This window comes from Macaca fascicularis, chromosome 1, assembly GCF_037993035.2.
Source record: "Macaca fascicularis isolate 582-1 chromosome 1, T2T-MFA8v1.1".
Classification (NCBI taxonomy): Eukaryota; Metazoa; Chordata; class Mammalia; order Primates; family Cercopithecidae; genus Macaca; species Macaca fascicularis.
The window spans coordinates 4,107,057-4,120,546 of NC_088375.1; the positions used below are offsets into that span (position 1 = coordinate 4,107,057).

General features: G+C 44.1%; 1 protein-coding gene and 1 long non-coding RNA gene across 2 annotated transcripts in view; both read right to left on the reverse strand.

Annotated features, from left to right (window-relative positions):
- Window positions 1-13,490, reverse strand: part of DRC8 (dynein regulatory complex subunit 8) — a 168,542-nt gene that overhangs the window by 68,876 nt on the left and 86,176 nt on the right. Inside the window, 1 exon segment of the mRNA XM_015431792.4 lies at window positions 1,998-2,070. Coding sequence (XP_015287278.3) covers window positions 1,998-2,070 — 73 coding nt within the window.
- On the reverse strand, window positions 4,109-8,061 carry LOC135969659 (uncharacterized). Its single transcript, XR_010585022.1, has 2 exons — window positions 7,939-8,061; window positions 4,109-7,441 (listed from the first exon to the last, which is right to left on the reverse strand). It is a non-coding gene; the product is annotated as an uncharacterized lncRNA (long non-coding RNA).

The window sequence follows — 13,490 nt, forward strand, 5'->3', positions numbered from 1 at the left end:
ATATCTGTAATTCTCAAAGGTTGTGTCACGTCCCTAAAAAAGGGTAAAAATAAAATAAAACTTTAGGACCTAAGCACCCACTGTGGCTAATTGCCCAAACCAGTGGAGATATTATCCTAGAGAGCCACCTGCAGTGCAAGCAAACTCAAGTATGTGCTACGTGCCCACCAAGTAACAGTTGATTCCTCGGTTATTAAATTTAATCCTCATAAAAACACTTTCATATTATTATACTCCTTTTGCAGATGTGAAACCAAGCTTTGAAGGATTAAGTGGCTCATGGAAGGCCACATGGCTCTAAGTTGTAACTGTGGAGTTTGAACTCAGATCTTCTAGTATTAGATGTGGTATTTGGTCTACTTTGGCACAGAAGCCCATAGATCAGGAGTTGGCAAACTTTTTCTGCAAATGCCAGATGGTAAATATCTTGAGCTTTCCAAGCCGTAGGTTCTTTGTTGCAACTACTGAACTCTGCCCGTGTAGTCAGTAGTTCTATATCAACCATAGATAATATACAAATAAATGAGTTTAGCTGTGTTTCAGTGAAACTTTATTTACATGCACATGTGGTAGGCAGGATTTGGCCAGGGGCCATGATTTGCTAACTCCTGATAGCGATTAAAACATACAAACAAACCATAAAGGGACTAGACTCTAGAGATCCTCCTTTTCTGACCTTCGGAGGTATTTTTCATTATTGCTCCACTTACTATCCTGAGCATGTGATGATAATGATTTCGCTGTAAATTCATCCTCTAGTTCTTACCTCTTCCACGGTGCCAGCTTGCTTCTCCCTAACACTAGTTCCAGCTTTGTGCAGATACACTTTAAGGCAGCAATCAGTATCTTTTTTTAATGTGAGCACTAATTCAGGAAAAACAAGCTTTTTCTCTTACTCGTGGTAAAAACAGCTTTATAGAACCCCAAAAGGTAGAAACAACGTGTTCTTACAACTTAGATTCCTTACCGAACATTTCCAAATGCTTAAAAACATTGCTACTGCTTTTTGGTCACCAAGGTGCTAATATATGTGCAGCAGAATCATCTTTCTAATCTTCCATTCCTTAACTTTATATGATGCTTTAGGATTCAAAACATGTATTCTTGTACCTTCTTTCATTTATCTTTGAAGCAAACTTTGAACTGTTATTATTATGGAGAAACTGATACTCAACAGGGGTTAAGTGACTCACCACGGTCACAATTCCTTCTCTCCAACTTAATATTGAACAAGCAGGTACTGTGCTAGGTGCAAAATAAACAGATAAAATTCCACTTCCTTCCCTGTCTCTCTTATCCCCTTTGCCATCCCCAGACTTCACCAAAATCTTTGTGCCTAGATAAGCAATTCTGAAAAGATTCTTCTCCTGGCCAGGTAGCTTTTTCCCCCTTAAAGTCTCTGTTGTTGAACCAAATGCTGCATTTGAAACGAGATCAGAGACCTTTCTGGAAAGTCAAACGGAGCATGAAGCGCTCTCATCTCGGCTGCTCATCCACTGCCTTATGCGATCCTTCTCTTCACGGACTCATCTCCACTATTACACATGACTCGTTTTTAAAATTCTTAGACTCTCTGGTCAACGTAAAGTTCATTCTTAATATTTTATTCAGTTTACCATTTGTTCTAAATGTTAGTTTTATTTCCCCAAATAAATAAAAATTCCTTACTGCCTCTGCCAATAGCCTTTCTGCATACAGTGAGCCCCGTGCACCTACTGACCTGTCTTCAGCTGATTTTACAGGGAGGATCATTTCCACAGTGGGTTCTTTATTTGATCAGTTGTGTTACTTGTTCATAGTCATTTCTTCAAGATCTGCTCTTAACTCTTTCAGATTTTATTGGTTGGCTAATATGAATAGTTACCCTAGTATTTCCACTGAGCACATTCAGTAGTTCACGGCATTTTTTTTTAGTTTCAGGTAAGGATTGTTTTTAATTACAAGGAGTAGCTGTCACACAGTGAGCCGGTTGAATGAAACTTTTTCACCCTACTCACCTCTGCAATCAGATCATGCAGCTCTCCTTCAGTAGGGCAGCATCCTAATGACCTGATAATTGTTCCAATCTCTCTGGGGAAAAAAAAAAGTTTTCAATGGTTTTAGAATAGAAACTCTGAAAAGGCTGTGTTTCTCCAAATTTCCTCAGAGCATATTATGTAACATAGGAAACCAAATCCCTCCAATATTGCCTCATGATTATAAAAGATGTTTTCTGGGGAAAGAAAAAGGAAGCTAAGTGAACCAAAGAAATATGAAAGAAATGGCTTCATTGACTGGCAAACACCTTGCCTGAGCCAATATAAAAAAGTTCTAGAAAGAAAAAGAAACGTTGGCCATGTACTAACTGACTTTAAGTGTTACTTAATTCTTTTGAGCCTCAGTTTCCACACCTGTAAAATGGGAATGATAATGTCTACCGCAGAGTTTTGCAGTGAAGTTGACATTAGTATCAGAGTGTTAAAAGCATGGCCTCTAGCACCAAACCACTAGGGTTCAAATCCCAGCTCTGTGACTTACTGGATTGGAGAAGTCACCTACCTAATCAATGTGCACATAAGCCTACCTGGTAGGTAAAACACAGTGACTTCCTTCAAACACTAAGAACCAGGATGGGGGACACACTAAGGGTTAAATAAGAAGAGCTATCATAAAACAAAGCACATCTCCTGGCAGAGCAGCTACTCAATAAATATTAGTTATTCACCTCTCCCTGCCCCAATCATAATGTGGTTCAATTCCACAAATAACCTAAGAAAAGTATAAATGCTATTCAGTACTCTCTGAATATTAAGACAGGGGATGTGTAATTGATTACAAAATACTTCCATTCAAAAATATTAAAATTAAAGTTGTAATGTTTGAAAGTTAATTTAATTTCACAAATATTCACTTAACTAGAATAGTTAATTTCTTTACCATTCTGGATAATTTTAGCAGTATTATATTTACTCCTATTTTACAAAGAAAACATTTTAAATAAGAATTTTAAATTTCTTCACTGAAAGAGGTTGCAGAATGAGTATCAACTTGAAAGTAAAATCTAAAAAAAAAAAAAAAAGTAAAATCTAAAGTCAGTAACTATGGAATATAGGATTCTTTTCACTTACTGATCTTTCTTCTTAATAAATGAAGGGCCAACAAAACATGTACTATCCTCACGTCAAGTATATTTCCTTGTTTCCCCTGTTTTCTTGTTTTTTTCTTTCATATAGTAAAGGTATTATTATTATTATTATTAGAAAGGGTCTCACTTTCGTTGCCCACGCTAGAGTGCAGTGATGCAATCTCGGCTCACTGCAGCCTTGACTTCTCAAAACTCAGGTGATCCTCCCACCACAGCCTCCCAAGTAGCTGGGGCTACAGATGTGTGCCACCGCACCCGGCTAATCGCACGCTCTCACACTTACTGCAGGCAAGAGTTTCGAAGCAGGGCAACACAAATCTCACATTCTCACACTGATTGGAGCTAAATAAGTTGGTCTCAGGGAGGTAGAGAGTAGAATGGTGGTTACCAGAGGCTGGGAAGGGAAGAGGAAAAGGAGGACAAAGAGAAATTGGGTTAATAAGAACAAAAATATAGTTAGATAGAAGAAGTAAGTTCTAGTATTTGATAGTACAGTAGGAAAATTACAGTTAACAATAATTTATTCTATTTCCAAAACAGCAAGAAGAGAAGAATTATAATGTTCCCAACACAAAGATAAACATTTGAGGTGATGGATACCCCAATTACCCTGACTTGACCATTACACATTGTATGCAGTTATCAAAATAGCACATGGACCTCATACATATGGTACAACCATGGTACCTCGATTTTTTAATTACCAAAAAACAAAAAAGATTTTTGAAGGGGACAAGATGGGGGAAAAGACAAATTCTAGGCCTGCGCTAGACCAAACAGCAGCCACCAACTACATCTAGCGATTACGCATTTGAAATGTGATGACTACAAATGGACATGTGTTGCCAGTGTAAAATATACACTGACTTCAAAAGCTTAGTATGAAAAAGAAAATGCAAAATAGCTCATTAATAGTTTTTAATATTGGTTACATGTTGAAATAACATTTTAGACACATTGGGTTAGATAAGTTGTTAAAATTAATTTTACTTGTGTTAAATTATTAGGTTCGTGCGAAATTGTGGGTTTGCCATTAAAAGGGCAAAAACTGCAATTACTTTTGTACCAACCTACAAGTTTAGCCTAAAGCTGACTCCTTACATGTTTTAAGCTTGACCTAGAGGTTTCTGCATACATAGTGAACTGCAGCCTAACTGGACGTTCTAACAGACATAACCTACTCACGCCCCAGTCACAGCGTTTCGGCCAATCACAGCCAACGCTTCAAACCTTGTTCAAAAGAGGCCAACTTCGAGCTGTAACTAGGCCAGCTGCTTCTGCACCGCGCTTCCATTTCCCGCACGTCACTTTCCCTTTTCTTGGAGAGGTGAACTGATTCTCAGATGATTCTTTGCTCAATTAAATTCTGTTAAATTCCATTCGTCTAAAGTTTTTCTTTCAACAACCTGTTTCTTTTTTACTTAAAAAAATGTGGCTAACAGAAAATGGAAAGTGATATACTATGCAAACTCTTTCTGCACAGGGCTTTTCTAGGGAAGAGCTTCCATCAGGAGTCAGACTGTGAGAAGAGAGCAGAGAAGGAGAAAGTGAGAATTACACTGTGCTGCGTCAGCTACAGAAGCCTCCTTGTTCCTCTCTGAGACACTCCCAGCTACTCAGGAGGCTGAGGCAGGAGAATCACCTGAACCCAGGAGGCGGAGGTTGCAGCGAGCCGAGATGGCGCCACCGCACCCCAGCCTGGGCGACAGAGTGAGACTCTTTCTCAAAAAAAAAAAAAGTATTAAGCAAATGTAAGGTGTGGAAATTTGTGTCACAACCTCATATACGGTACGTGAGTAACCTGAGTATAAAATGTCTACCTGGGGTATAGTATTGACAGGATACACGAAGAGCTGGTAACATTCACTGGAGGGTGGAGAATGCCTTGGAGAGAGTGGGTGGCAGGGGCAAAGGCTGGAGGAAGTCCTTTCGCCATCTACCTTTTGAATCGTTTGTATTACAAACAAATGAATACATACATTTTAAATTAGGTAACTTAGTCCCAGCTACTAGGGAGGCTGGGGCAGGAGGACAGCTGGAGGCCACGGGTTCAAGGCTGCAGTGAGCTATTACACACCTGTAAATGGCTACTGCACTCCAGCCTGGGCAGCACAGCAAGACCCTGTCTCTAAAAAGATTTTTAAATAAAACAACTTAGAACTTCATAAAAAGAATATTCTGGCTGGATGATAAAAGGCTATAATTGTCTTAAACACGTTAAGAGAAGCACAGTCTGACCCAGGGATAGGCAGCGAGGGGCAAGAAGAGCAAATGAACCTAAGACAGAGGTGGAAGGAGTCGTCAGACTTCATGAGGGAGAGGAAGGTCAGAAGAGTTAAGAATTTCTTATCAGTTGGTAATGAGTTACCAATATCAAGGACTGCATCAATCACTGAGCTCAGAAAACGGAAGGAGAAACAGGTCAGGCGCAGTGGCTCACATCTACAATCCCAGCACTCTGGGAGGCTGAGGGTGGGAGGATCACTTGAGGCCAGGATTTCGAGACCAGCCTGGGCAACACAGCAAGACCGCCATGTCTACAAAAAATTTTCAAAAGTACTTGAGTGTGGTGGCATGTGCCTGTAGTCCCAGCTACTCAGGAGACAGAGATGGGAGGATCGGTTGAGCCGAGGAGTTCAAGGCTGCAGTGGACTATGATCCTGCAATTGTACTCCAGCCCGGGTGACAGTGTGAGATCTGTCTCTAAAAGAAATACATGTGCAAAATAAATAAAAATAAAATTTTTAAAAGGAAGTAAAAAAGTTTGGGTGGAGGGAGATGAAGAGTTCAATCTGGCATGTGCTGAATTTCCAACATGCTTGTTCTTGCTGGTTATGCCATGAAAACCCTGGCCATCTCTCAGGGTTACGTCGCAGTGAGCAGCCTCGAGAGACGACGCAATGTCTCCCTCCAGGCCAAAGAGCAGGCTTGCTTCCTGCTTGCTATAAAAGCAGTAGATATCCCCTGTTCTGTTCCCTGAAATTCTCTGTTCTGAAAGCTCTGTTCCCTTTCTATAATGCCAACCATTGCCTGTGCAGGCCTCCAGCTGGGCCCATCACCAGGAAAAGGTGAGGGCAGGAGAAACTGTCACCCACAAGCTGATGCTCATGTTGCCTGCTGTGCCAAGAGGAATGAAGTCCTTTGTCACTGACCCAGGAGTCTCAAGTCTTGTGCCAACATCCATGGAACAGTAACAAGCTAACTTACTAGCTTACAAGTGGGGTAAATCAAACCACAGACTTGATACTCCTAAGAGTGTGAAGTGCAGGAGAAGGATCAGGCTGGAGACGTGGATCTGGTCATGAAGGCACAGGAGCAGAATTCCTCTAAGTAGAATGTATTGGCTAGGAGAGACAAGGAAGAGGTCTGAGGAGTACCCACATTCAAGGAATGATCCAAGAAAGAGGAACCTGCACGAGAGACGGAGCACAGGAGCCAGAGAGGGAAGTGAACATCCGGGAGAGGGCCGTGGCACGGAGGCTAAGGAAAAAGAAAATGGAAAGTCATCCTTGGCTTTCCAATGCTGCTGAGAGGTCAAGGGAGGTAAATTCTGAGAAATATCCACTGGAGTTAGTAAAAAAGGAGATCAGCTATGATTTGACAAGGGCAGTCTCTGTTGAAGGTGGAGGAGAAATTAGATTGCAGTGGGTCAAGAAGTGAAGGGGAGAAGTCAGGTGTGGTGGCAGGTGCCTGCAGTCCCAGCTACTCAGGAGGCTGAGGTGCGAGGATTGCTCGAGCCCGGAGGAAGTGGGGGCGAAGGTTGCAGTGAGCAGAGATCACAATGTGAACAGCCAGTGCGCTCGGCACTCCAGCCTGGGCAACATACACAGACCCCCACATTAAATGGGCAACATACACAGACCCCCACATTAAAAAACAAACATACAAAAATCCCAAAAACAAACAGAAGTAAAGGGGAGGGAAGGGGTGTCTGGAGAGGAACATGGTGTTAAAGAGGATGTTTTTTCTTTTTTGATACTGAAAACCTGAAAGATGCAAGCATATTTCAATGCTACTGGGAATGAGCCCTTGCAAAGAAGGCTGACGAGGGCCTTGTTCACCAGGTGGGTGGGCTTCAGGCTGACGAGGGCCTTGTTCACCAGGTGGGTGGGCTTCAGGCTGACGAGGGCCTTGTTCACCGGGTGGGTGGGCTTCAGGCTGACGAGGGCCTTGTTCACCGGGTGGGTGGGCTTCAGGCTGACGAGGGCCTTGTTCACCGGGTGGGTGGGCTTCAGGAGAGGGTGAGAAGGCCTGGGCCACTTAGTGCTCAGTGTTCTTGCAGCTACCCCTATCCTAGGTCCTGCCACCTGCACGTTGCTACATGTAAGAGAACAGCAATTTTTTCCCTATCATAGGAAATTTCCCTCTCCCTCTTTCCACATCCCCTTGAGGAACCCATCACCATCCTCTTCTTTGCTGAGCAAATCTGCTATGGTCTCATCTCACCGGGTAGACCACAGAAAACAAAGCCCACATGATGGGACATCTTCCAGGCAGTAAGCAGCTTCTTTCTCTCTAGTCTCGAATAACAAAGGCCTCATGATATAAGAAAAAAAGGCAGATTATTTTGCTGATGAGGCCAGAGTGGCCTAAAGAACAATAACCATGGCTTCCTCAAGAACTCACCCTGTACACCCACAAACTGCTCCACGAGCTCACCTACATCTCACCCACCTTCTTCTCCTTCTCTGCTGCACTGGACGAGCTTCCTTCCTCTCCACGAGCTCACCTACATCTCACCCACCTTCTTCTCCTTCTCTGCTGCACTGGACGAGCTTCCTTCCTCTCCACGAGCTCACCTACATCTCACCCACCTTCTTCTCCTCCTCTACTGCACTGGACGAGCTTCCTTCCTCTTGTGGAAAGCGAATCTCCTCATTGAGCTCTGGGGCCCTGGAAGCTGTGCTAAGGCTCCCTGTGGCTGGGCCTCGTGTAGACGACATGGATGCTGTCCCTGCCTCAGGCCTAGACAGCTCATGAGCACAATGCTTTTCCTCTCTCCACTTTCTCCCAGAGACTGCACTAAGCCTTGGGGTCCCAGAACAGCAAGTCTTCTCTGAGTATCACTGATGGGTTCTTGGAAACCGCAACTGTAAGCAAAAGGACATATAACAAAACCATTTCTTTTCTCATTAATTTTGTAACAACATTATTCAAAGACTTGCTATACGTCATTTCATTTTAAAGGTGCAGTTTACAACAACTGATTGAAAGGTTAAGAGAAAACTTACTGTACAATATAAGAGACTAAAAGAAGCCACAAAAACTACTAATATTAACTTTTTATTGGTCTTGACAAGTAGGGGTACAAGATTTAATCGGACTTAGAAAAGTAATGTGACTTATCCGTTCTCTCAAGTTGTAGCAGACAGTTCCTATCTGTGCCCCTAGTTTGTCTTTGGAAATGGGATGATGAAGAAACTCGCACATAAAGACTTCGCCGTCCTCTGCGTAGCACAGGGCAAGGTCCTCTGCTGAGAGCGAAAGGGACGGAAGAAAAGAGACAGTCTGAGCTGTGTCTGGGCTCCCTCCAGTACTTAACATCACCACAACTTGCCTCCAGGCCCGTATATTTCAAGATGGCAAGCCTCCTCCTCACTCTCACATTCTACAACCTGCCCTTCTCCTGATGTGCTGGGTATTTCTGGGTGCCCCCTAGAGGCCCCTCTATTCTTCTCCACCTGCCCAGTTTCTCCATCTGACTGACCTCTGCTTTTGTGCCAGGCTCCCTTGCCTCAGGCTCCCTGCTGTGTGCAGTCAACACGAGGCATGGCATGCATCTCCTACTGCTGCATAACAAGCCGCCTGCCACAGAGGGATTGAATCAACAAGGGCTTATTCTTTTCCACCATTCTGCGGGTTGGCTGCCTGGTTCCTCCAGTAGTATGGCCTAGGCTCACTCGTGGAGCTGTGCTCAGCAGTTAATCTACACATGGCTGCTCAATCCTCTACACTCAGCCACTCAAAATGGCCACTGTCACCACCCTGAACTCTCTGGGCCCTTCACCCTCCATCCCGCCTCCTGTTAATCCATAACCCTGAACATCTCTAATTTTCACTTTCTTTGTTCCTGCAAAACACTGCTGCAATAAATAATAAAATAAAATAAAATAAAATAAAATAAAATAAAATAAAATAAAATAAAATACCATGGCCTACTACAGATTCACCCCATCCAACATCAAATCTGTCCTGGCTGTTGCCTGACAGTCCTCTCAGTCGTCTGCTGGCTTCCTGGCAAGCTCCCTCCAAACCGCTATTCTGGAGCATCTCTTGCCTCAAGCTCCAAAGTACTCCCTCCCTTCATCTCAGAAAACGTCCTTATCACCCATTTCACTCAACAGATGTGAACTGCACAATCACTGGGTGCTATGATTAATCCTCATGTCACCTTTACGGTCGCTGACTTTGTACCACTTTAGAGGAATGTCCTATAGCTCTTGCCTCGTGCGCTTAGCCTTGGAGAAATTAAAAGTGCTCCTCCTCAATGAAGCAAATCTACCACTTAGTTTTTCGTTTCCACACTCAGCTCTTGTTCTTCACATGCTTACCTCTCCCTCTCAGTATCTTCATTCTTTTCTTTATTAGCTGTTTCCTCTTTTGCCTTGAAATATTCAGGTATCTTCCTTATCTTGAACAAAACTGATAGGTGCTTTGCCAATCTCAACCATTCTATTTCCAGACTTCCTTTCACTAATCACAGTATTTCTTCTAAATGGCTTGTCTTGTAACTGTCAGCTTCATGTCGCACTCATCCACCCCATGCCTCACCACTCTGCAGAATCCTGCCATCACTAGCCTTCCACTGCTCAGCCAATCAGCCAATGTCTCCCTCCCACTCCCTCCTTTCCCTCCTCATCTCCACTCCCCTTTCTCCCCTAACCTCCTTACTGTCCCCTCCCCCATGCTTCTGGCTGAAAATAATCTCCAGGGTTTTGTCTTCCTTTTTGGTGGGGCGGGAGGGTTGGGTTGGGTTGGGGGGATAGGGTCTTGCTCTGTTATCCAGGCTGGAGAAGTGGCACGATCACACTCACTACAGACTCAAACTCCTGGGCTCAAGTGATTCTCCTGCTTCGGCCTTCCAAGCAGCTGAGACTACAAGTACACATCATCATGCCCAGCTGATTTTTTTTTTTTTTTTTGAGACGGAGTCTCGCTCTGTCGGCCAGGCTGGAGTGCAGTGGCCGGATCTCAGCTCACTGCAAGCTCCGCCTCCCGGGTTTACGCCATTCTCCTGTCTCAGCCTCCCAAGTAGCTGGGACTACAGGCGCCCGCCACCACGCCTGGCTAGTTTCCTGTATTTTTTAGTAGAGACGGGGTTTCACCGTGTTAGCCAGGATGGTCTCGATCTCCTGACCTCGTGATCCGCCCTTCTCGGCCTCCCAAAGTGCTGGGATTACAGGCTTGAGCCACCGCACCCGGCCAGATTTTTTTTTTTAATAGAAACAGGGTCACGCTATGTTGCCCAGGCTCGTCTTGAACTCCTGGGCTCGAGTGATCCTCCCACCTCAGCCTCCCAAAGTACTGGGATTAAAGGTGTGAGCCTGGCCAGGTTGCTACAGTTTAAAATATTAGAGAAGGTGGCCTGGCCAACATGGCAAGAACCCATCTCTACAAAAAATTTTTAAAAAATTATTGGGAGGCCAGGCACGGTGGCTCACGCCTATAATCCCAGCACTTTGGGAGGCCAAGGCAGGCAGATCACTAGGTCAGGAGTTCAAGACCAGCCTGGCCAATATGGTGAAACCCTGTCTCTACTAAAAATACAAAAATTAGTTGGGTGTGGTGGCGCATGTCTGTAATCCCAGCTACCTGGGAGGCTGAGGCAGCAGAATCACTTGAACCCAGGAGGTGGAGGCTGCAGTGAGCCGAGATTGTGCCACTGCACTCTCCAGCCTGGGTGACAGAGTGAGACTCAGTCTCAAAAAAAAAAAATTATTGGGGTGTGGGTGTGGTGGTACATGCCTGTAGTTCCAGCTCCTTGGGGGAGGATTACTTGAGCCCAGGAGGTTGAGGCTGCAGTGAGCCAAGATCGTGGCACTGCACTCCAGCCTAGGCAACAGAGGGAAACTCTGTCTCAAAATAAATAAACAAAATATTACAGAAGGCTGAGAGAATAAGCAGAATCTTAGATCTGGACAAAAAGACCACTGACCTTAATAAGAGCACTTGCAGACAAGAAAAAGAGGAAGAAAAAACTCCAGAAGAGAGCCAGCAAAAAGAAAATTTAGATCATAAGTATAGAGTACACCATGGAGAAATATGGCTACGAAAGAGAATGCACATCCTAACCAACAGCTGAGAGTTCCACAGCACTCACTGTGTGCCAGGGACTGCTCTGACACAGTAACCCACAGATTAACTCATTGAACCCTCACAACGACTAGGAGGGAGGTACTATTATTGTCTCCACTTTACAAATAGAAAGCTAAAGCTCAAAGACATTAAATAATTTGTCAGGGATCACGTATAGTTAATATTCAGGTAGTGACCCCTTAGCACTAGGGAAATACAGGTAAGAGCTGGGGGAGAAGTCTGACAAGAAGGATGAATATAAAACGGGGATGAGGGCCGGGCACGGTGGTTCACGCCTGTAATCCCAGGACTTTGGGAAGCCAAGGCGGGCAGATCACCTGAGGTCAGGAGTTCGGGACCAGCCTGGCCAACATGGTGAAACCCCATCTCTACTAACAAGAGTGAAACCCCGTCTCAAAAAAAAAAAAAAAAAGAAAGAAAAAAGAAAAAAAAAAAAAAAACAGGGATAAGAACAAAAGAAAGCCACTCACAATGGAAGAAAAGTAGATTAAGTAGCTTTCTGGCTCAAGAATGAACATCTCCTCTAGGTCTTCTAGGAGGAACAGTCCTCACATCCTTCTCCCCTTATACCAGGATCATGATCTGCATGGATGTGAGAAAAAATAGCCTCTAGCCATCAGGCTCCTATTAGCAGAATCCAGTTTGACAGTGTCTTATTACGTGTGCCAGACTCTGGTGTAAGGTGCTTTAAATATTCTTCCTCACTTCTTCCTCATGACAGCTTTGTGCGATAGGTACTATTTTACAGATGAGGAAAAATGAACCACAGAAAGGTTAAGAAATTTTCCCAAGATCACGCTGGTAGCAAATGGTAGAAATGGGATTCACACACCCAGTCTAGCACCCACGCCACCCGCCACTGCAACTGCTGCCTCTCATAAATCTCAGTCAAGCATGCAGACTTAAAGGAGAACTTCCTAACTATAGCACAGTGCTTCCAAAGACAGCTGTGGATATTCCATCCCACGGGAGCTCTCGCCATAGATCCAGGGCCGCAAACTGTTGACCCAAGTGACAAACTTGGCCATCAGATATTTTCTGTTGTTGTTGTTTTTGTTTTTTATTTCTTCTTATTTCCATTTTATTTAGTCTAGGATTGGCGTGTTTATTCGTTTAGGTGGGGCATGCATACATGTCATGAGCACTGTATAAACTCTTGATTCTCACTTTTATATCACAGGCTGGCCCCCATAAGAATTTGTGTTTATCACTCCCAGAAAATACCAGTTTTGTACTGTTTAGAAATTTACCTGCAAGAAGCAGAGGAATGAGCCAAATGACATCTTAACCCAAGTGCTCTGACTCTAAGATTATTTTTAAGAAACACACAGACACTGTGGCTTATGTAAGAGAATGTTCTTGTCTTACAAGACCCACACTGAGGCCAGGCACAGTGGCTCACGCCTGTAATCCGAGCACTTTGGGAGGCCAAGGTGGGCGGATCACTTGAGACCAGGAGTTCGAGACCAGCCTGGCCCACATGGCAAAACCTTGTCTCTACTAAAAATACAAAAATTAGCCAGGTGTGATGGTGCACACCTGTAATTCCAGCTACTTGAGAGGCTGAGGCATGAGAATCCCTTGAACCCGGGAGGTGGAGGTTGCAGTGAGTCGAGATCGAGCCACTGCACTCCCATCTGGGTGACGGAGTGGGACTCTGTCTCAAAAAAAAAGAAAGGAAGGAAGACCCCAACGGTGCGCACCTGTAGTCCAAGCTACTTGGAAAGCTGGGGTAGGACGACCACTTGAGCCCAGGAGTTCACGTCCATTTCCCACCTGGACAATATAGCAAGACACCTTTCTCCAAAAAAAAAAGAAAGAAAGAAGATCCACAGTGAAACTTTTCTTACAATGTTTACAATTTACTCTCAAATAGTCTAGCAAAATGGTGATGATGAAAATAACAATAATAAAATGTATAAATACGTACGTGTGTTTGTACATATATAGAGAGAAACGGGGAGAGAGGGAGGAGAAAGAGGAGGTGAAAACAAACGTGGCAGATCATAAGGGATTGGTGAATCTGAGTAAAAGTGTGCAGGAGTTCAGG